This window comes from Paroedura picta, chromosome 9, assembly GCF_049243985.1.
Source record: "Paroedura picta isolate Pp20150507F chromosome 9, Ppicta_v3.0, whole genome shotgun sequence".
Taxonomy (NCBI): Eukaryota; Metazoa; Chordata; class Lepidosauria; order Squamata; family Gekkonidae; genus Paroedura; species Paroedura picta.
In genome coordinates, this window is record NC_135377.1 from 12,636,671 (window position 1) to 12,659,946 (window position 23,276).

The window sequence follows — 23,276 nt, forward strand, 5'->3', positions numbered from 1 at the left end:
TAAATAATGTATAAACCTTGCTCGGTGATAATTGCTCATTTCAGCTGTGCCAGTGTTATGAAAAGAGCACCCTTACTATCCTGCCCTGAGTATATTCACAAAATCTATGGGCTCAGTTGAGAACTTCATTGAGTTGAGTGTAGACTTGGACCTTGGGAATCCATCAATGAAGTGACCTTGAATTGGGTGGTGTGTGTGTAAGTCACTTCCAATTTATGGTAACCCTATTAATTAATCACCTCCAAAATATCCTATCATTAACAGTGTTGCTCAGGTTTTGTAAACCAAAGGCCATGTCTTCTTCGATTGAGTCAATCAGTTGAACACACCAGAAGATATAGAGTTCAGTGCGATCTGAACATGCTGGAAAAGTGGGCAAATGATAACAAGAGTTCTACATCTGGGTCACCAGAATGAGAAGCATGCATATTGGATGGGAGATACACTTATGGGTAGCAGTGTGTATGAACAAGATCTTGGGGTATTTGTGGACTAAGCAAAATATGAGCAGACCGCGTGATGCACCAGTAAAGAAGGCAAATGCAGTCTTGGGTTGGCTTAACAGAAGCACCACATTGAAATTGCAAGATGCTACAGTCCCATTGCATACTGCATTGGTCAGACCACATCTGTAGTACTGTATGCAGTTCTGAAGGCCTCACTTCAAAAAGGGCGTGGACAAAATTGAGAGGGTACAGATCTATGAGGATGATCTAGGGCCTATGGACCAAACCCTGTGAGGAAAGGCTGAGGGACTTGGGAATGTTCAGCCTGGAGAAGAGGAGGATGAGAGGGGATGTGATTGCCCTCTTTAAGTAATTGAAAGGTTGTCACATGGAGGAGAGCAGGGTGTAGTTCCTGTTGGCAGCAGAGAACAGAACCTACAGTAATGGGTTTAAGTTATGTGTAGAAGAGTAATGGCTTGATATTGGGGTGGGGTGGGGGGATCCTAACCAGAGTAGTTCAGCAGTGGAATCAGCTGCCTAACCCACCTTGAGTCTTTGGAGCAAGGCAGCCTATACTACTACTACTACTAATAATAATAGTAATGAGGAAGAGGAGGACAGCTCCCACTCACTGACAGTCTTCAAGCAATGGCTGGACAACTACTTATCATGGATGCTTGAAGCTGAGTCTGCATTAAGCAGGGGGTTGGACTAGATGGCCTGTATGACCCCTTCCATCTCTGTGATTCTATGGTTCAATGATCTCATGTTGGGTCCCTCTTTTCCTGCTGCCTTCAGTTTTTCCTAGCATTTTTTCCCTTCTCATAATGTAACTGAAGTACGATAGCCTCAGTTTAGTCATTTTAGCTTCCAGAGAGAATTCGGGCTTCATTTGATTTAGAACTCAGCCATTTGTCTTTTTGGCAGTCTATGGTAACTATAAAACTCTCTTCCAACAACACATGTCAAATGAGTCAACTTTCTCCCTGTCAGCCTTCTTCACTGCCCACCTTTTGTACCTCAACAGAGCAATGGGGAATCTCATCGTGTGATTTCACTGCATCTTGGCCGTCCTGACAACACATCCTTATCCGTTTCTAGCCCTTTCATGGCTACTCTTCCCATCTTAGTCTCCTTCTGATTCCTTGGTGGCCGTCTCCCTTTGGATTGCTGGAGGAGCCAAGGAATAGAAAACCTTGAACAATTTCAGTTTCTTCTTCAGCAGCCTTAAAGTTATGTAATACTCCAATAGTCATTACTTTTGTCTGCATAATGTTCAGCTGTAATCCTGCCTTGGCATGGCTGCTTTAACCCTCATCAGGAGCCGTTTTAAGTCTTCACTATTTACCGTCAGTTACGGAGTGATCTGCATATATTTCCAATTGCTAATGTCCCTTCTGCCCATTTTCATTCCACCTCCATCTTAATCTAATCCAGTTTTCCTGTATTAATAAAATCTAGTAGAGGAAGCTGGACTCTACCCAGCAGCAACAGAGCATAGAGAAACTTCGTTTTCCCAACCATCACTGTCTTGCATGGCTTATACTTTGTGGATTCTTTTAAATGTAATTTTTATTATACTCCCTGGCAAAGGTCATTTCTGGCTCAAATATGCCATTGCTTATTAGCATGAGGGTTGCATTCATACCCCACATTTTAGCCTAAGTCCTTGAAGTGGCTTAAATATATATTTAAAAAGTTTAAAAGGCAACAAATGTCAGTAGCTGCAACTTTAACGAACCCATATGCTTACCACTGACCATTAGAAGAACAGGGAGAAAACTCCTTTCTACTTGATGCCCAAGAAACATTAATATAGGTTTCACAAGGATAGAAAATGGGTTGGGACTCCTTGAATGGGGTACCATAACTAAGATGGACTCTGACATCGCTGCTCGTCCCCTAACCTCAGAAAGGTGAAAACCACTAAAAGCAAAGCTGCCGATCAGCATCTTAAGATCTTTGCAGCTGGTCATTGGATGATCCATCCTGTTGATTGCCCTTGATTTACAACATGCAATCCTTCTTGTTGATTGATTTTTTGATGGCCATACTCTCTCAGCATTCCACAGGGCCTGTAAAAGGGAGCTCTTCCTCCAGGTCTATGGTTGAGGCTGGGGTTGGTGAGGCAGATCGACGCCCCGCCCCCGGTGTTTGAGTAGTACAGCGTTAGACCTCCTTCTCCACGCCTCTAGTAGTGGGGGTTGGGAGTGGGTTTTTCCACCATGTTGGGTTTTTTTGATGTCTTTTAATGGGAGTTTTAATGGTGATTTTATAAGACGTTATAATCCACCATGAGCCAGTTAGGGACGTGGTGGGGAATAAATTGAAATAATAATAACAGTAACAATGATGATTAAGATTTGATTTGATTTTAATACTGCCCTCCCGTTGGACCAGCTTAGGGCAATATACATCATATCATTCACATAAATATAGTTAAAACAGTGCATTGAAAATCAGTTTTAAAATATAATCATTCAGTTAAGATTAGCTTGAATGGCAGATAAATTTAAGTATCAAATCATAGCTCCAGATACCAGCATCAACAGTCCTGGTTTGCCTTTTGCACATTCCTGCTCAGCCTACCATGAAGATAAGATTCAAATGAGTAGCCATGTTGGTCTGAAGTAGCACAATAAAATCAGAGTCCAGTAGCACCTGAGATTTCTCAGCTGGTGGCCAGTTTACAACAAACAAACAAATAAATAAACTAAAGGAAGGAAATGGACCCGATTTAATTCCCCCCCCCCCAAAAAAATCTCATTATGGTTGAAGGCTGATTTAAGTTGTTTATGTGTAATGCGAGATTAAGAATGTGCAATTAAGGATATCGCTGAATATTCCCAAATTGCCTTAGCATAAATAAATATGTGCCTATGAACAGAGAATAGAAGCTATTTTGTTGATGAAGAGGGTTTTCTTTAAAAAAAAACATCTACAGAAGGCTTTGTAATTACAATTGTGAAAATTTAATAAGCACGTTATAATTTTAATAAAATCACAGGCTGATTGAAGCCGGTTAGCCACCTGTGGCTCGGCATCATCCATGTTGATGCAAATGAGATGCAAATGTATGAGTTGGCTTACTTGCATGTAACGAGCAAGCACGCATTTTTGGGGAAGCCCATGGGACGGGGGGTAGATATGCAGTTAGAAGGGCTTTGGGCTTGTACACAGCTATGCTTCCCAACTATATTCTGCACGATCTTGCCATTTCTGGGGTTTTTCAGCAGTAAAAATGTTGAGAAAGGCTCTTTTGCATGTGGAAAGACCTGCTGGTAACTGAACAACATTAAATTTGGTGTAGTGGTTAGAGTGCGGACTTCTAATCTGGCATGCCGGGTTCTATTCCGCGCTCCCCCACATGCAACCAGCTGGGTGACCTTGGGCTTGCCACGGCACTAATAGAGCTATTCTGACCAAGCAGTGATATCAGTTCTCTCTCAGCCTCACCCACCCCACAGGGTGTCTGTTGTGGGGAGAGGAAAGGGAAGGCGACTGTAAGCCGCTTTGAGCCTCCTTCGAGTAGAGAAAAGCAGCATATAAGAACCAACTCTTCTTCTTCTTCTTCTTTTTTCTGGGGGGGGGGGATTGTGGGGGGAGGGCTCTTCCTACCGCACGGCAGATTTCTGCCATCCTTAACCCGAAAGTAATGCTGTTTTTTAATTCTCCATTTCTATTAACGCCGATTATTAACCTCATGAATATTAACAGGCAACCTCAATTTAGTATTTTTAATATCATTTAGCAAATGGGAGGCAAACGAAATGGGGGACCAGTGAATTTGTGGAGGGATGGCGTTGAGAACTTCTGAAAATTAAGTTTGCGGTTTTTTTTAGAGCGGAGAGAAAGGAACTGGGAATGGATGAGACGAGCAAACGCAATCCTAGGCATTTGCTGGCAGGGGCTCATGGGAATTGTAGTCCATGAACGTCTGGAGGACCACAGGTTGACTACCCCTGCACTAAACCACGTTGGCTCTCAGTTGGGAAGACCCGTGGAAGGAGAAACTGGCAGCAAGGTTTTTTGATGGCTAACCTCACCAGGCTGAAGAGTACCAGGGCTCACAGCCCTTGTGGTAGTGGCTGATGCATGCAGTTAGGAATGCCCCTGTCACCTGCATGTGTGGGGCAGCCCCTGAAGTGGGTGGGCATTGCAGGAGTGGGTGGGCATTGCAGGCTATGAGAAGCCAGGGGCCTTGGCTGCGGCCTCAACTGATGCTGATCCTGCCAGCTTGCCACCACTGTTCTGAGGCAATCCGCTGTGTGATTTATGTTCACCTTGAATCATATGAAGGTAATTTGGCCAGTAGCTTTATCATCTCAGAGTAACAGAATACGTTGGAGATGAGGCACCCTGGATGAGCTTGCAGAGAGTGTCCCTCTGCTGATTTACCATCAAAAGGACTCAGCAGATTCACTCCAGCTGTCTCAAACAGAAAAAGACCTCTCAAGCTCTTGATTTGATGGGATACCCTTCCTGCCCAGAGCCAGATGGCCTAAGCTGGTCCAATTTCACCAGCTTTTGGAAGCTAAGCAGGGTTGGCCCTGGTTAGGACTTATATGGGAGACCACCTAGGAAATTAGGGTGGTTTCACAGAGGCAGGCAATGGCAAATCACCTCCGCCTTGAAAACCCCATGAGGGATTGCCATAAATCTGCTGCCACTTGAAGGCGCTTCCGTCTTTTTCATTCTACTTGCTCTGTATGTCCTACCTGCCTGTTGACTTGAGGGGGAAGAGAGAGGACCTGCAGGGAGGAAAAGTCTAACAAACCGACTGAGGCTAATTGTTATACATCTCCCGTTCCCATCTACCTGTTTACATAGCGTTTGTGTGTTTATTGACGGTTTGGCGCATCCAGGAAATAGGTTTGTAAGTGAACATGGGGATAAGTAATGCTGATTTATGGTCTGCCTGGTAAAGTTTCAGATTTGCGCTTAATTTGTTTTGCGGGTCGGCTCGGCTCTTCCTGAGAACTCTAAAACTGGCCGCCTCGCGTTTTAGTGTACATTTGCAAAGCGGCTCTAATATGATTTGTGCTTGAATTTATATTTCAGAGGGGAATTCGAGTTATGACTATTTCCTCCTTTTAAAATCGTCAGGTCCTCCTGAATAAGTTCAGCTGAAAAACAGAACGGGCTCCACAGCCTTTCATACCCAAGACTTGTAAAGAATCAATATAGTTCCCATCAGAACAGTAAATTACTTTCTGAACCACTTCCAGTAATCATGATATACAATTTCGTATTAACTCTTCCTCTCCTCCACCCAGACATTCTTTGATAGCCTCAGACACCTGTCCCCCCCTCCCCCCCGAAAAAGAAACGTGTTGAAAATGAAAAGTTAATTCATTACATGCTAAAGGTTGAGTTTGCCATTCTACTAATCGTTCAATAAAATGGATTCTCCGGTCCAACTGGGAGCCTTGCCCTGATACAATTAGCCGAATATACAGTTACCCAGCATGGGGCCAGACTGGGAGCAGGTGTGAGAGCAGGTCTCAGAGATCCTACCAACACATTACTCTGCCCCAGATAGCCCAGACTAGTTGGATCTCGTCAGAGCTTGGAAACTGTCAGGATGGGAGACCACCAAGGAAGGTGGAGACGCGTATGCAGAAGAAATCAGCTTGGTGTACTGGTTGAGAGCAGTGGCTTCTGACCGGGCGAGGTGGGCTTGATTCCCCGCTCCCCCACATGCAGCCAGCTGGATGACCTTGGGCTCGTCACAGTCCTGATAGTGCGGTTCTGACCGAGCAATGATATCAGGGCTCCCTCAGCCTCCCTCACAGGGTGTCTGTTGTGGGGAGAGGAATGGGAAGGTGACTGTAAGCTGTAAGAGAAAAGTGGCATATAAGAACTCTTCTTCTTCTTCCTCCTAGACTCAATACACACAGGATTTGCATGGCTTTGCATCTTCGGATGGCTTTGTCCCTGTGGCTTGATTTATGGTGTCCTGTGCTCTTGCTCCTTGATAGGAGACAGATTATCTCGAAACAAGACCATTCCCTCAAAAAATGTCCACCCAAAAGATGGAAGAGAGGGAGAGATTGATAGTATGCAATTGATAGTATGTCAGACTAGGATCTGAGAGATCTAGTCTTGAATTCCCTTACCACCAAGAACATAGCCTTATACTGAAGCAGACCTTTGGTCTATCAAGGTTAGCACTGTCTACTCAGATGGTCCATTGGCTTTCCATGGTCTTAGGTGGAAATCTTGCACGTCATCTGTTCCTTTTAACTGATGATCCCAAGAGCTAAATCTATAACTTGCTACATGATCTGGCTGGGTCAGACATTCTCAACCAGGGTTTCATGTCAACCTGCCCCCTCCAAATGGCCAATGATGGGCCTGGAAGGGGGTGAAAAGGGGAGGTGGCCCTCAGCATTTACATAGCCATGCTTCCCAACCATATTCCACATGATCACGCCATGCCTCGTTTTTCTTGAAGCCTGAAGAATGTTTCATGGCTTTCTCAATGGTAGAAAAGGCGAGAAAGGCTTGACTGGGTAGTCTAATTAGCAGCTTTTATAGAGTTTTGTATTTTTAGTTTTATTAAGCTTCCTCGGGCAGATTCTCTGCAAGCTTGCAGTATGGGCTCATTCTTGGGGTCCCAAAAGCATACAGTTCCAACCAGCAGGACACCTCATGCCCCTTCCTCTGAGATCATCTGCTAGAGGGGTCTTCCCCTGTTCCTCATACCTTCTCTTTCTCCATACATCCCAGCACATGTCCATTATGTAGTAGAGGTATGTGGACCGATGCCAACAAAACCACTTCTTCCCCCTCCCTCCCTCCCTCCCTCCCTCTCCTGGTAGCAGGCTTCTAAACCTGAATCTCCAGAGCAGAAGCTAATTAACTCTCTGAGCAAACAATTGATGGGCGGGGGGGACATCCTGCACCATTGTGAATCATATTGTTTCACAGGGGATGATATTAGTGAAGCTGGCAGGTTTTATCTGCTAGAATAAGGACGTTTACAGCATGAAGAATTTATATTCATTAAATGTAAATCCTTGGGTAATTTCTCTTTCTTTCTCTCTCTCTCTCTCTCTCTCTCTCTCTCTCTCTTTTGGATCCAGGCCGTGCGTTGCTGAGGCTTACAGACAAAAAGCTCGAGCGGATGGGGATTGCTCAGGAAAGCTTACGGCAGCACATCCTGCAGCAGGTTCTCCAGCTGAAAGTGCGGGAGGAAGTCCGAAACCTTCAGCTGCTGACCCAAGGTAAGGGAAAGTTCCCATGAAGAGGACCCGCCGGAGGGGAGAGGGGAAGATTGCGCCAAGTCAGGCAAAAATGACTTTGATGTTCTGCAGCCTGAACCGTGGAGCGGAGGGGCCTCGTGGGGTCTCCCCACCTTCCCAGGGAAGAACAAACGGCAAACAGCAAGAAAACGATCAATAGGTGAATTAGGGGCTGCCTGTCTCTTACGGTGGCAGCAATTATTGTTCGTCTGCTGACTCCTAATAATAAAAATGCCTCCTTCCTTGTTAAGACAAAACAGCAGAAATCTGTTCTGCCTTTATGGATCTCAGATATTGTTAATGGTTTTTAACTTACATACATTGATGACTACATGCTTAGCGTCATACCTGGCCTCCACTGCCCAGGGTCCAATTGCTCTCCTTCTGCATAAGGTTAAAAGGCACTACTACCCAAGTTGTTGCATCATCATGTTGATTCATTGCTTGGTCCTGGCTGTGTGTCCTTGAGCGCTGCTGGTGCGAGCTGGGAAATCACAAAGTCGTAACATGGTGTGCCGAAATGCTATAGGCCAGGGGTGAACCAACTGTGGCTCTCTAGATGTCCATGGAGTACAATTCTCATGAGCCCCTGCCAGTATGCATGCATGGAGATGTCTCCATGGACATCTGGAGAACCACAGTTTGGCCACCCCTGCTGTAGACAAAGACCTCAACACCAGGCTGCTGAAGATTGTTTCAGGGGTTTCTCAATGCTAAAAAAGTTGATAAAGGCTGGTGTAGAGAGTGTCCAGTGCAAATACTTAATTGTTCTCCTTCAGAACTACTTGTTTCAACTCCATTAGCACTTTAGAGGCCAGCAACGTTTTCAAAGTATGAGCTTTCAAGAGTCAAAGGCTCCTGCATCACTAAGATGCCCCTGGACTCCCATCCAGTTGTTTTACTGTAGACCAACATGGCTGCCCTCTGGGTCTGTCAGAACAAAGTCTTGTGTTTCAGGGTTCTCCTACATTTCAGCAGCCATTGCTCTTAACCTGTCCAATTGCATTATAAATTCTCCTTTTGGGTGACCGAATTTGAAGTCTTCCATCGTCTGTTGTTGCATTTGTAAACATATTGATCCGTGACAGTTCTGCCACTGACTTGGCACCTGCTGTCTGAGCCGTCCTTGCTAGGAGCTGACAACTTGTGATGGCCCAAATTGGATGAAGGTTATCACCTGCCTATGGAGACCTTTCCAAGGGATTTGGCTCATCCGTTCTGGTGGTTTCGTTAGGAATACAGAAACCGGGAAGGGAGGAAGTAGGGGGAAATCAAGCACCCAGGGTTGGCAAACTGTGTTCGGCTTGGTTAGTCCCAAGCAGGGCAGGCCTGATATTAAGCAACCTCATTGATCCATCTGCTTCACACAGTTTGCTTCAAGGCCAGGTGGTGAAATCAAATCCTGTTGCATTTGCATGGCTGTTATCTATCATTATCAGCTAGTAGTCTCGGATGTTCCTCCCTGGAGCACAGATCATCTGCAGGATCCTTTGATTGAAACTAATAGTTCACAAAATGGGGGTGATAACAACCAGCTGCCTTGGAAGGCATAGGCTATACCATCCCTCAGATCTTGATGTGTGATTTTCCCACCTGTTTAGGCTGAGGGTCACCAGGCTTCCTCTCCACCTCCTGGAATGTAATGGCTTTGTCTTCTCTGTAGCATGTTGAATGCTGATTCTGCCTGTTGGTCCGTGGGGAGTGTTCTCCCAGGCCACGTTGCCAGGTGATCCATCTGGAATTTTCAGGGCCTCAGGAATTCTTGGGCTTTGTTCAGAGTTCTGAATGGGGTCTGAATGGAAGGCTTTGTGACTTACAAACATTCCTGGTGGAATCCTGTAGACGTATTCAAACCAAGTTTGTAAACTGTACAGCCCGACATTCATTCATTCATTCATTCATTCATTCATTCATTCATTCATTCATTCATTCATTCATTCATTCATTCATTCATTCATTCATTCATTCATAAACTGTACAGCCCGACATTTAGACCTCTAATGTTTTTAATTTTATATAAGCAAGGAAACTTGGCAATAAATATATGTGAGTAATATAAGCAATATTTTATTTTATTTTTGTTTGTTTGTTTGTTGTAGCTGACCTTTTTGACACAAATTGGAAGGTTTCATGTTGAGTTTGTTTCCCCTCTATTGTTGTTTGTTTTGTCCAGGGCTTTCGTATATCTTGGCGGTGGGTGGGGGAGGAGGAAGAAACTAAAATTCCAGTGTCTGCCATGTTTTCCTCTTCCTCATTTGCAGTACACTGGCAGCCTGATCCTACAGGTTATGAATGCTCTCCTCAATTATTCAAAAGTTTGTTCCTTGGAAGAGGGCAGGGAGTGGTTCCTGTTGGCAGCAGGGGATAGGGCCCACAGTAATGGGTTTAAATGACCTGTAGAATGGTACTGGCCAGATATCAGGGGAAAAAAATCACATTCCGATTAGTTCAGCAGTGGAATAGGCTGTCTAAGGAGATAGTGAGTTCCCCCTTACTGGTGGTCATTAAGCAGTGGCTGGACTGCTTAAATGGATGATTTAGGTCAGCCTTTTTCATCTTTTTTACCGCTGAGAACCCCCTGAAATATTCTTCAGGCTTCAAGCAACCCCAGAAGTGTCAGCAGGCCACACCTCCCAGTCATATCCCCGGACATCGCCTGTCACCAGAAGTGACATCACTCTTGCTGGATGTGACATCACACTCCATCACCTTCAGTGCCAGAAATGGCTCAGTGGTCTACTTTGCTAGGCTGGGATCAGGGCTCGGGCAGGTGTCCAAACACAGAGAAGCTAAAATGAAAGAACTTACCTCTCTGGACTCCACTTGCTGCCATGTGCAATGAGCCCTGGCCAGCAAGGATTTGTATTACTGCACCCCTCCCAGTTTCACTGCTCCAGGCCCATAATTGATCATTGTGGGATCGAGATAACCATATATGGCTATATCACCTGATCATTTTTAATTTGTTTTTTTTTTATATTAAAAATTAATTAATTCCCATCCAGTTGATGAAACACTTCTGCGGCCATCAGGAAACCCCAGGGTTCCATGAATCCCATTTTGAGAAAGCCTGCTTGAGGCTGATCCTGCATTGAGGAGGGAGCCGGACTAGATGGCCTGTATGGCCCCTTCCCATGATTTTATGATTCTATGATCACATCTATGATCACATCTGGTCACCCAGAAGTGATTTTTTATCACCTTGGGGACGAGGCCATTTATGAGCTTGAGCGATTGCCAGAAGTATATTCGGCACCCGTATCAGACATCACTCAGCTCAGATGCATGCTGTAATTTGGTCTTCCCCTTTCAGAACTATCCCTCCTCATAGGTGTTTTGATTGCTGAACTTGGCAAGCTGTCCATCACTAGCGGTACATCCGGGTATTTAATCTGGAGCTTGCCAGTCCTGTGGTTCACACTTCCTAGTAATGCAGTATACGAGGAGGCGAATGAACGAGGAAACTTTGTAATCAGTTTTTATTAATTATGTGCAGGACCGTATCCTAAAGAAGAAATGCAGTTTGTCTAGTAGCAGAGTCTTCATTCTCATGTCAACAACCTCAGGGGGAGCGGGGAGGGAAGCGGTGCAGACTAGAAGAAAACTGAACCATAAATGGTTGGGTTTTTTTTTTCTTTTCCTGCTTTGATGGAAACTCGCTGTGACAAATTATGAGATTCCCTTTCAGGTAGGCAGCCTTCAGGGATCCAATTCTTAATGTTAGCTCGCTTAGTGAAGTTAATGCCGTGCCAGTCAAGGTCACAAATTGCCCATAAGACTGAGATTGGGGTCAGTAGTTCACCGTAGTCCTGCTTGATAGTTCTCGTTATAACCCCCAGGGTAGTCCGTGGGGAATCGCTTGACTAAGAGATATTGTAGACTTGTCAAGGAGGTCTCTCCGATGGTCCTACTCTTCCCTGTCTCGGCCGATTTAATTTGTGGTGTCACTCATCTGAAGTCAATGCTGAAGGACACCCGCACTTTGTTTCCAAGGGATTTGATGTGTCACTCTTCAGCATTCCAGCTTACGTTCCAGCCGGTTGATGATGCACAGGAAGCCTTGGGCAAAAAATGGCTGGAATCCGAAATAGTGGAATGCTGCTTAAATGTTACAGAAGCACTGCTATGTCTTTTTTGAAATGGAAAGACATGTCGCCCGTCCTTCCATGAAGCTCGGGGCGGTTTACTGTAAACAAACACAGAAGTCGAGTTTGTACGGGTCATTTCCACAAAGCTTAAAACAGCCAAAACATAAAGCTTAAAGCAGCCGCAGCAAGCGTCCCCAGGCAGCCTCAATCTGCAGGCTGGGTGATCTCTGGCCGCATTTACTGCAGCCATGCTTTCTTGTGGGGTGTAGCCACAATGCCCAGATCCCACCAATCTTGACCCCGTTGCTCCAGCTTCCTGTTTACCTTTAGAGCCTTTTGTGATCTGTGCTCTACATCTCCAAAAGCCCAACTCCTCTGAATCTTGTCTGTGTAGCACCTGACCTCTTCTTGGCAATTTTGCCCCAGTCTCCCTACTCCTTGTGCAGCATGTTCTATCTTTCTTCTTGAGCTCTCTCACCCCCCCCCCCTTCAAATTGCTGCCCTTGTATTATGAAACAGATAACCAGCGGACCTTCCGAAGGTGTCAACTTCGATGGCCTTTCCCTAAGACCATTCTTTCTCAGCAGGTTATCTCTTGAGAGGTAATTTTCAGCTGAACTCGAAGAGAATTCGTTCTTCCTGGCAGGCCATCCATCTAATGTTGCTCTCTTTGGAAGTGTCGTTGGACTTTCCAAACCGAAGTCTCCGCTTTGTACGGTTTTCACTGGGGGATGCTCCCGTCATCGCATTTGCAACCTGCTTTAGGCCATGTAGACAAGGCAGGATGTAAATGCTTAAACTAAATACTCCTGTAGTGCCTGAAGGCCTTCCAAAAGACTGGGAGGGAATGGGCCTGTTTGGATCAGTTTGAGAGGCTTGTTCCAGAAGGTGGACAGGACAATGGGAAATGCTCTAAAGCAGGCACTAATCCTTCATGAAGGTACTACTAGGGGGAATTGCTGGGCCCTGGGAAGTTAGCATACAGGTTCCTGTGGGAAGAGGTGGTCCTTTGGATATCTGTGGGCCTTTCCCTCAGGTTGCCATGTCATGCCATGTCAACAGAAGCTTGAGGGGTGAGGACATAGGGGCATATCATAGAATCAATCATAGAATCATAGAGTTGGAGGGGACCGCCAGGGTCTTCTAGTCCAACTCCCTGCACAATGCAGGAACTCACAACTACCTGCACGCCCACAGTGACCCCAATTTCATGCCCAAGTGATCCCCCCCCCCACACACACCAAAAATCTCCAGAATCCAGCCAGGCCTGGAGGAAATTCACCTACCATCCCACAGTAGCAATTAGCAATTCCCTGGGTTTGCAAGGGAGGTCCACAAGAGACAAACACTGGCATATCCCTTCCTGCCCACCCACTCACCATCTGTCTAAGTTCATAAAACCACCTTTTCACTGAGATGACTATCTAGCCTCTGCTTAAGAACTTCCAAAGAAGGTGAACTCACCACCTCCCGAGGAAGCTTGTTCCACTGAGGAACCGCTCTGTCAGGAACTTCTTCCGGATGTTTAGCCAAAAATCATATGATGTTGTTTACAGCGTGATGTCACTTCTGGAATAGCCTGGAAGTGACATGGTGCAATGCTTGGAAACAGCTTGGTGTAGTGGTTAGGAATGCAGACCTTTAATCTGGTGAGCCGAGTTTGATTCTGCGCTCCCCCACATGCAACCAGCTGGGTGACCTTGGGCTCACCACAGCACTGAGAAAGCTGTTCTGACCGGGCAGTGAAATCAGGGCTCTCTCAGCCTCACCTTCCTCACATATATAAGAACCATCTCTTCTTCTTTGGAAATCTATGGTAAAACTCGTTTTCCCGGTGATTCCTAGAGCTGCCTTATGTCACTTCCAGGTTTTCCCCAGATGTGATGTCATGGTGCATATGACACCAGCTCCTCCCCTCCCCCCCCCCCCATGTGGTAGGAGGCAGCAAGGAGTGCCATCAGACACTCTGGAATATGGTTACTTTGTCCTGTTCCCTGCTTGTGGATATTATAGCTTTGCTTTGTGGTAAACAAAGCTAGCCAAAGGGAAGGAAAATTTGGCTCTCCTTCAGGAAGTTTGAATGATAAATTGAAGAGGGCAACTTTTCAGTTCTGTCAACATCAGGCCAAAGCTGTAAGTGGCTGACTCTACCTCCAGTCCTGGAGTGTGTATTGTCTTAATCGAGATGCTGGGGTTGCAAATAAGAGTCCCCATAGTCCACCCTCCCAAGCTGCCATTTTCTCCAGGGGAGCTGATCAATGTCCTCTGAAGTTCAGTTGTAATTTCAGGAAAGATCCAAGCCAAATATCCCTACCGAGAACATACTTTTTCTTTGGCCGTCCATCCCCGCCTCTGCATTTTCAACAAGCTCAGCTATGGCCAGTTTTTCACAGCCTTGGTTATCACAGTGTATCGCTGACTGACACATCTGCAGCCGTTTCCTTCTCCGAGCTATCTCAGATCAGAGGCTGGGAATAGTCTCTTAAGAAAAAAATAAATGCTCTGATGAATGCAGGAGCAGACAGAGGAAGCTGTGATTTGTTTATTTCAAATATTTATAAGCCCACCTTCCTCCCCGACAACCGAGGAGATGTGATGAATAAGTTTGTTGCTTGCTGATTACCCCTCCGGTGCGGATGTGATTGGCACTTACCAGTTTTGGCTCTGTTAATTCTGGAAATCCACATCCGAAAGGTGATGTTAACTGCTTGGTTCCCATCACTTGCTTCCTTGACTCCCTTCCTCCTTCACATTTCTTGCCTCTCTTTTTCTGTTCGGACCTGCTTCCGAGTATCTTCTGCCGTCCCCTCTACAGAGTGCCTACATTCCATTTATTCCACGAGGTCAACATATCACATAGACTTGTAGGCAAAATAGTATAACCATAATAATAGAAATGCATGAAAAGGGCTTCTTGGCCTGTTGGCTAAGTTTGAGTGTGTAGCGCCCTATAAACTTCCTGTCATCTTCCATCCCCACTCATTCTGATAGCTTGACAAAATTGGATCTCTGGGTATGGTGGAAGATCACATGTATGTTCCGCAGGCTCCCTGTGGCCACTGGTGGGTCATGTGGCCACTGGTGGATCATGGGGAGGTAGGGTTTCCATATCCAGATTGGGGAAACTCTTGGAGATCTGTGGACAACCGGGACCTCAGTGAGCTACAATGCCATACAGTCCACCCTCCAAAGCTTCCATGTTCTCCAGAGGAACTGATCCGTATAGTCTGGAGATGAGGTGCTATCTGGAGGAATGTGGAACCTTGCTGTTCTCAGCCCTAAACTGATGTGAGTCTGATGAATGGCTGGATGAGAGAAATCCTTGGGAATCCTCTGCAGGCCACCTTGAGTTCCATGAAAGAAGAAACGTGGGCTATTAATTGCAATTAAGAAGAACTTGCCAGCATAGTAGAGCCTTCTCTCCTGTCTCTGCACATGGGCAGGCACCTGAAGCAGACAAGTCACTAGGGAGGAAGGCTGAGTGAGTCACCCTGGGAATGTGGAAGCATGGAGAATTCCCCCTGTCTTTGTCACAGGTTAGGGCTGCCAGCCTGCAGGTATGCTTTCCTGACTACTGTCCTGCTGGGGGAAAAAATGGCTGCTTAGGTGAGTAGACCCCATGGAACTGTAAACCACTGAGGTACCTCTCCTTCCAGATCCCACCCTTCCCAAATTCCAGCCCTAGATCTCCAAGTATTTCCCAACCTGGAGCTGGATACCTTATCACAGATAGTAGAGATGCTTTGTGATGATGTCAGCTGCTTCAGTGGCTTCAAGTTTTGGTGGAGTGAATCAGGGACTCTTGTGGCTGCTGTTTTTGAAGGTCACCCTATAGTTTAGCACCACACAGAGCTGGGTTTATCCACAAGCTAAGTAAACTATAGTCCTGGGCATCTGTATACAAAAGGATGACTAAATTATTGTCTTTTGTTTGTTTTGTTTTGGTAATACTATAAAACTGCTTAAGGCCTCAGCATGTCTTAATCCGTTCCTGGCACCATGTCTAGTTCCCCCTTTCTTTGAACACTTCATTTTGTACTTTTTCTTTTTCATTTCTTCTGTAAGACAGACAAACACTGAGGCATGCCAAGGTTTCTCTCTCTTCATTTTACTTGGATTACAAGCTGGGGGGGGGGGGTACATGAAACCCATGGGGGGGGGTGGATCCCATTCCCCCATTGCCATCTGGCATGGCTCATTTGGAGCCCAGCAACAGCAAGAAAAAGAAGAGTTGGTTCTTATATGCTGCTTTTCTCTACCCGAAGGAGTCTCAAAGCGGCTTACATTCACCTTCCCCTTCGTCTCCCCACAACAGTTGGGGAGTTGCTTTAGGATGCTTAGGGCTAATCCTGCATTGAGCAGGGGGTTGGACTAGATGGCCTGTATGGCCCCTTCCAACTCTATGATTCTATGATTTTAACAGTCACCCTGTGAGGTGGATGAGGCTGAGATAGCCCTGATATTACTGAAGAAGAAGGGTTGGTTCTTACATGCTGCTTTTCTCTACCTGAAGGAGTCTCAAAGCGGCTTACATTCACCTTCCCTTTCCTCTCCCCACAACAGACACCCTGTGAGGGAGGTGAGGCTGAGAGAGCCCTGATATTACTGCTCGGTCAGAATAGCTTTATCAGTACTTTGGCAAGCCCAAGGTCACCCAGCAGGTTGCATGTGGGGGAGCGCAGAATGAAACCCAGCTTGTCAGATTTGAAGTCCGCATTCCTAACCACTACACCAATCTGGCAACAGGGGTCTCTGGGAGCCACTCCAAGCCTGGAGAGGTTGCCAGACTCTGCCCCCGGATTCCACAGTGGTCATGGCCAGGCCTATCAGCAGCTCTCAAATTCCACCATCTCATTAGCCAAGCACCGAGTGGCCGCAGACTCTGCCATTGTAGCTGGGCTCAGAGCAGCTCCTGGGCTCCACCACAGCTATGGTCAGGCCTGCCAGCAGCTCCCATACTCTGCCACCATGTCTGGACTCATTGGTGGCTTCCAAGCTGTTGCTTTCATAGGTACCACTGCTACAGCAGCGAGCTCCAGGCCCTTCTCCAATTGCTCAATGTTAAGTTTGTTGCTCATTAGTAAGTTTAAATTAAGAACACTTAATTTAATTAACAGAGCCTCTTGTGGCGCAGAGTGGTAAGGCAGCAGACATGCAGTCTGAAGCTCTGCCTGTGAGGCTGGGAGTTCAATCCCAGCAACCAGCTCAAGGTTGACTCAGCCTTCCATCCTTCCGAGGTTGGTAAAATGAGTCCCCAGCTTGCTGGGGGGGTAAACGGTAATGACTGGGGAAGGCACTGGCAAACCACCCTGTATTGAGTCTGCCATGAAAATGCTGGAGGGCGTCACCCCAAGGGTCAGACATGACCCGGTGCTTGCACAGGGGATACCTTTACCTTTACCAATTTAATTAATGGGTATTTAAGACCAATGGTTTTGGGTTTTTAAAAAAAACTTTTTGGTTAACTAACTTTTTCTATAAACTTGCGGAAAACTCTGTTCGGGGTAAGCATGGCCCCAATCTGCGGGTTTAGCTATCACGCTTGGGAAATACATCTATAGATTCCTATAAACAGGGACCCTGAGATCAAGCCAGTTGCCTGTGGGAAAATTCCCCTGAGTAACGCACACACATGCACGCACACATATACACAAACACCCACTTACAAAGCTGCAGACACCCACACACTTTTCTCTCGCATCAAGGTTTAAGGGCAGAGGCCTGCCCTCTTCACCTCTGCGCCATTGAAGGCAAGACATCTACTGAGGTCACTGAACTTAGCTGACAAAACATATCGGCCGGTGGGGCTCTCGAGAGAGCGGGGGGGGGGGGGCGGGCATCCCATCCTTCATTGCTTCTCTAATCCCAATTCATAGGAAGCAGCAACCTGTCTCGCACGTCATCTGCGACAAGTGGCATGAAGCTATTTTTGGATTTTCATTGCTAGCTGAGCTCTGGGCTAAATCACACGGCCGGCGTGTCCCTTCTCCGAGCCGCTGCAGCTTCATGTGTGGGCTGGGGTGCTTTGTTGAAAGAAAACACTCTTTGCTGGGGATCGGACGCTGCTGCTCGCGGCTGGAGCGCATTTGGTCTCATGTTATTTGTGCCTTTTTCTTGCTGTGGGTTTGTTTCTGTTTTCGAATCCGTGCATTCTGTTGAGCTACGTAAAGCAGCTTTGGTCGGCGACTGTGGTGCAGGTTCTTCAGGACGGTGCAATTGCGAAAATTAAATTTAAAAAAAAGAGAGAGGCAATCATCCAGTGATGCAGTGCCAATGCAATGGGGGCAGCCTGGGAAAAGTCATGCCATTTTAAATCCCATTGGTTTTTAGCGGGAGTGATCTAAGGACATCCTTAATTCTCCCATTGAAGTTGATGAGGCATGAAACGGCACCATTACGACCGGATCATGCACCACACACGCACTATATCAGACGTATTAATGCCCAATTTATTCATATTCATCGGACATCTATTCATATGCTCAGTCCAGGTTTTTTTTGAAAGAGAGAAGTGGGCCTTGAAAACCTCACAATGTCAACTGGGAAAGCATCTGGAATAAACGGACTAATTCATTGAATGGCCATTGGGTGTCATAAGATCCAAAGCTAAAACCATAGAGTTTTTGTAGATTCTAGAGCAAGGGTAGTCAACCTGTGGTCCTCCAGATGTCCATGGACTAAAATTCCCATGAGTTTTTGCTGGCAGGGGCTCATGGGAATTGTAGTCCATGGACATCTGGAGGACCACAGGTTGACTACCCCTGTTCTAGAGCATCTAATGGCACCTCGTCTCATTTTTCCTGGAAGTGACATCAGTATACCGGCATGCTAGGCCCACCTCCCAAGTTCTCTTGGCTTTCGCTGACTGTAGCCTAGAAACTCTACTGGCAACCTTAAAGGTATCTTCAGTCATATAAAAGGATTTGGTAGCAGGTGACACAGAGGGCCTCTGATCCTTTGAGAGCTGTTGTCCATTAGAAGAGTTGTCAGGGTATAGCCGTGTTGGCCTGAAGTACAATAAATAGACTAGAGTCCAGTAACATCAAAGAGATGAAGAAGATTCGGTGGGATATGATCTTTGCTGACTTGCAACTGATGAACGGAGCTTTGAGTTTTGAAAGCTTTTTATCCCCCCAAATTGTGTTGGTCTGTAAGGAGCTGCTGGGCTTCAAAGTCACGCCCAGAATCCTGGTGGTGGTGGAAGTTGTTAATTGTAGTCTGCCAAGATCTAGGAGTTGCACTGACTCCCCTGGAGTTCGTCGTCCCAGCCGGAGGACCTCCATCTTGGATGGAGGATTCAGCTTCAGCCAGTTGCCAGTCAGAAGTGGCAATGCTGACGCTGAAACTCCACAGGGCAGTAGCTTCATGTGCTCGTGTAAAATATTTAATTACTAGTAAAACAGACTTCTAATCTGGTGAGCCGGGTTTGATTCTGTACTCTCCAAAATGCAGTCAGCTGGGTGACCTTGGGCTCGCCGTGTTCTGACCAAGCAGTGATATCAGGGCTCTCTCAGCCTCACCCACCTCACAGGGTGTCTGTTTTGGGGAGAGGAAAGGGAAGGCGACTGTAAGCCGCTTTGAGCCTCCTTCAGGTAGAGAAAAGCGACATGTAAGAACCAACTCTTCTTATTCTTCTTCTACCTGTTGCTCCTTTTCCCACTGTGCCATGGTATCAATGAAAAACAATGTCCCATCTTTCCAGAGAAATGAGCTGTCGCCGGCGTTCTATATCTCTTGTTCCGACCATCCCTGGAATGCCCAGGGCAGTATAGTGTAACTTGACAGTCTCCCTGTAACAGTCATAGCAAAAGACTTCGCGGAAAGCAGCGTATCCCCTTGTCAAAGCTAATGCATTAGAATTGCTTCAAGCACAATTCAGTTTCGCTGTAATGGAGAATGGACGGCCGCTAATGAGTAATCTGGTGGCCATTAGGGCTGCATGAAATTATTCAGAAGTCTCTATCCAGTCCCTAATGCAGAGGTAGCTCCAGCGTTGAAAGAATGATTATATGCAATGTTACCGGCACAAAAAAAAAAGATTGAAATAATGACGTGCGGTCACATAAAATGCTATAGATCAGGGGTAAGAAGGAGAAGAAGAAAAGTTGGCTCTTATATGCCGCTTTTCCCTACCCAAAGGAGGCTCAAAGCGGCTTACAGTCGCCTTCCCATTCCTCTCCCCACAACAGACACCCTGTGGGGTGGGTGAGACTGAGAGAGCCCTGATATCACTGCTCGGTCAGAACAGTTTTATCTGTGCCGTGGCGAGCCCAAAGTCACCCAGCTGGCTGCATGTGGGGGAGTGCAGCATCGGATTAGAAGTCCGCAATCCTAACCACTACACCAAACTAGCTGCTGGCAGGGGCTCATGGGAATTGTAGTCCATGAACATCTGGAGGACCACAGGTTGACTACCCCTGCAATAGATCATTGGTTTTCAGGATTTCCATCTCAAAGGAAATGTTTACATATGGAATTTGTTCCCAAGAAGCCCCTGTGCATTGGTCACAGCATTCCTGAGTCCTGCTTTTATAAGGTGCAAAATTCTTTTGATGCAGTGTGCAGGCCAAGCGGGTGGGAAAGCATAATCAGGAGCACCATTACTGATCGCCTCGTGGGGGAAGCCCTGATAAGCATCTGAGAAACCCCAGAGGTTTCCCAGAACACAGCTGGAAGACCTGCTACATGGTACTGATTGGAACGATCTCATTTGTGCCCTGGTGTTTTTCTGCAAATTACTCCAGGGCTGTGGAGCAGTTAGCACATCATTTTCAGACTCCCCTGAACATCCTAAAATGGAATGGGGGAATCGATACGGCGGCACATGAAGGCTGATGTAGGCATAAGCGGGGCTGTGGGGGCTGGCTGCAAACCTAGCTGAAAATAAGGGTGAAGAACATCAGTGGTAGCTATGTTGTTCTGAAATGCAAGAGCTAGAATTAAGTCCCATTGCACCTGAGGGACCAACCGGATTTCCTGGGTGTAAGCTCCAAAAGTCCAAGCTCCCTTCGTTTGCCGAACATTGTTAGTCTGTAAGGTGCTACTGGCACTGAACCTTGTGGTAACAAAAATTGGGGCCTTTGAGGATGCCAGAAGAGTACTTCAGAGTTTCCCAACCATGCCCTTCCAATGGTACTGCAGCGTATGGACGGGGTCAAAATGGCAGCTGGGGAGAGCCCTCCCCACCCTCTACCTGCGGTTTCCAGCTCTGAGGGAAGAACAACGAACAAGGTAGATTCAGAGGTAGATTGCCGTTACCTCTGTGTTGTGACCTTGGTATTCCTTGGAGATCCCCCATCCATTTACTAGCCAGGACCAACCCTGCATCAATTCCAAGTTTTGACGAGAACAAGCTAGCTTGGTCGAACCTGGATTATAAAGGTCAGGGCCCAGGGAAAGTGCCTGCGCATAAATCCGCTTGTTTGGCTTTAAAGGTAGCAATCGGCATTTTTCATTGTGCTTCCAAGGGAACTAACAGCCAGCACTGCTGGCAAGATGTGTTCTTAGAGTCTTCTGCTGGCCTGTTGCATTTCGAAAACACTTTCAGTGACCAGACCCACGTAGTCTAGTCTGGATGGAATCAGAGCACAGGCAGCTGCAGATGGATCCTGGCGGTGAAGCTGCCTTAAACACAAGTCTCATCATCAGTTCCTCTGGCCTCATATCATCTAACCCAGGGGTAGCCAAACTGTAGCTTTCCAGATGTCCATGGACTACAGTGCCTCAGGGGCTTGTGGGAATTGTAGTCCATGGACATCTGAAGAGCCACAGTTTGGCCACCCCTGAATTCTGTTCCAATTGAAGATGTCTGGCCAAGTTTTTGGCAAAAAGGGTTTTCTATGCCATAAATGGGAGATGACTTTCTTGATTTTGCTTAGTCTAGTCTCTGTGTATTCCTAAATACTTGCTGTTTTAATGAGAATATTAATCAGTGTGTTTCTTCAGGTGTAATAAATGTACATGGGCACGTCTATAATAAGATTTTGCGATAATGAGATTTCTTTCACTAGATTTTTTAACCCTAAGAGTAAATGCCAACGTTATTGTTTTTTTTTGTCCCTTTCTATTAGTGCAAATATTTAATGTGTTTTGCTAAAACAGGAGGCTTCAGGGAGGTGGGGAATCTTTTCTTGTTCGAGAAAAAAAGCTCCTTTCCTGTAGAAATGAAGCCTGTTTTTAACATCAAAGCCTCCATTATCACATGAAGGTCATGGTTAAACCATTTCAATATATTTATTCATAGTAAATCAATTTCAGTTAAGTCAATGCAAACCGTGACGGGAAAAATTCCCTGCCATTGATCTGGAGGAACCAATACTGTTGAAATTATGAATTCTTGCTGGACCTGTCGTAAAAAGGGGCTTGTCTGGAGCCTGTGCTTTATGATCTTGTCAGATCTGAAAAACACACAACAAATCTCTTCCTTGTACGAGACGCTGTAGATCTGCACGCCTCTCAGCAGTAAAATGTATTTCATAACACTGTTGACTGCTGGGGTATAGACGAACAAATGAAGGGTGGGCTGTCAGATGAAGCATAAAAGCCATTAGCAACACACTTTTTATATGAATAGCGAAACATTAATTTTTGAAAGTACATTGCCCAGGGAATTCTGCGGAAAGTGAATGTGGGAGGAAAAGCTGAAAACAGAAATAATCCTCGCCGTTTATGGCATTTTTGAGCCACGCGGGTATGTCGATTTTGTTGGGCACATCTAGGTTTGTTGTGGGCTTGAAGAAAAGGAAACGTGGTTCCAGCAAAGCACACCTCATGATCAGCAAGTAAGAGATGAAGGCCCACTGGGAGACCAAGACGTATGAGATCATGTGACATTTCCTTTACTTGTGAAGGGCTTGGTGCACTTCTTGGTTTCTGCCTAACCCATGGTCTTTCTGTGTCATAAATAAAACTCTGTATCTGGCTTTGTTTTCCAACTCACTTCCCTTCTTGCATTTTTAATTCTGGGGCCAACTTCCAAGCTTCGGATCATCCCCATCTTCCTTTCCTCTCCCCCTCTTGGCACATTTATACCACATCTTTAAAAAAAACAAACAAAAAAGATGTTTCTCTTATGGAACATTGCCCAGAACTGCCGTGTAGAGATAACAAATTAGAAAGAAAGAAAAAAAAAACCTGAAATAAATTTGCAGAAGTAAAAGATGTTGAATTCCCTTGTTAACAGCAGTTAGACCATAGACAGACTCTGGGCAAGCTTTCACAAATAGCTCATTCACCATTAAATGCCAAAAAATGTCAGCGCCGCTTGTCTACATTTTGGAAACAAAATCCATAATAAAACACCTAAGCAAGCAATCCCCCCACCCCCAGAAACTCCAACATCCAAACACAATCCCCTAAAAGAGAATATCACCCACCTGTGTCTATAAGTATTAAGCGTTTTCAGGTTTGACACCTTTACTAAGAGTACCCTGAGAGGCAGTTCATTCATTTTTAGGCACCTGTTCACTTCAGACTGTAGCGGAACCAGCTATTTA

General features: G+C 46.0%; 1 protein-coding gene across 5 annotated transcripts in view; it reads left to right on the forward strand.

Annotated features, from left to right (window-relative positions):
• SAMD12 (sterile alpha motif domain containing 12) overlaps positions 1–23,276 on the forward strand; it is a 219,336-nt gene that overhangs the window by 71,677 nt on the left and 124,383 nt on the right. For 4 of the 5 annotated variants that reach the window (XR_013233990.1, XR_013233991.1, XM_077351613.1 and 1 more), the window contains exon 4: positions 7,535–7,675. Coding sequence is in view for 3 of the 5 variants with exons in the window: in XM_077351613.1 (XP_077207728.1) it covers positions 7,535–7,675 (141 nt within the window). In the remaining 2 variants the exon portion in view is untranslated. Of the gene's footprint in view, positions 1–7,534; positions 8,032–23,276 lie in introns of those variants that run through there. The other variant, XM_077351614.1, reaches the window with a different exon arrangement.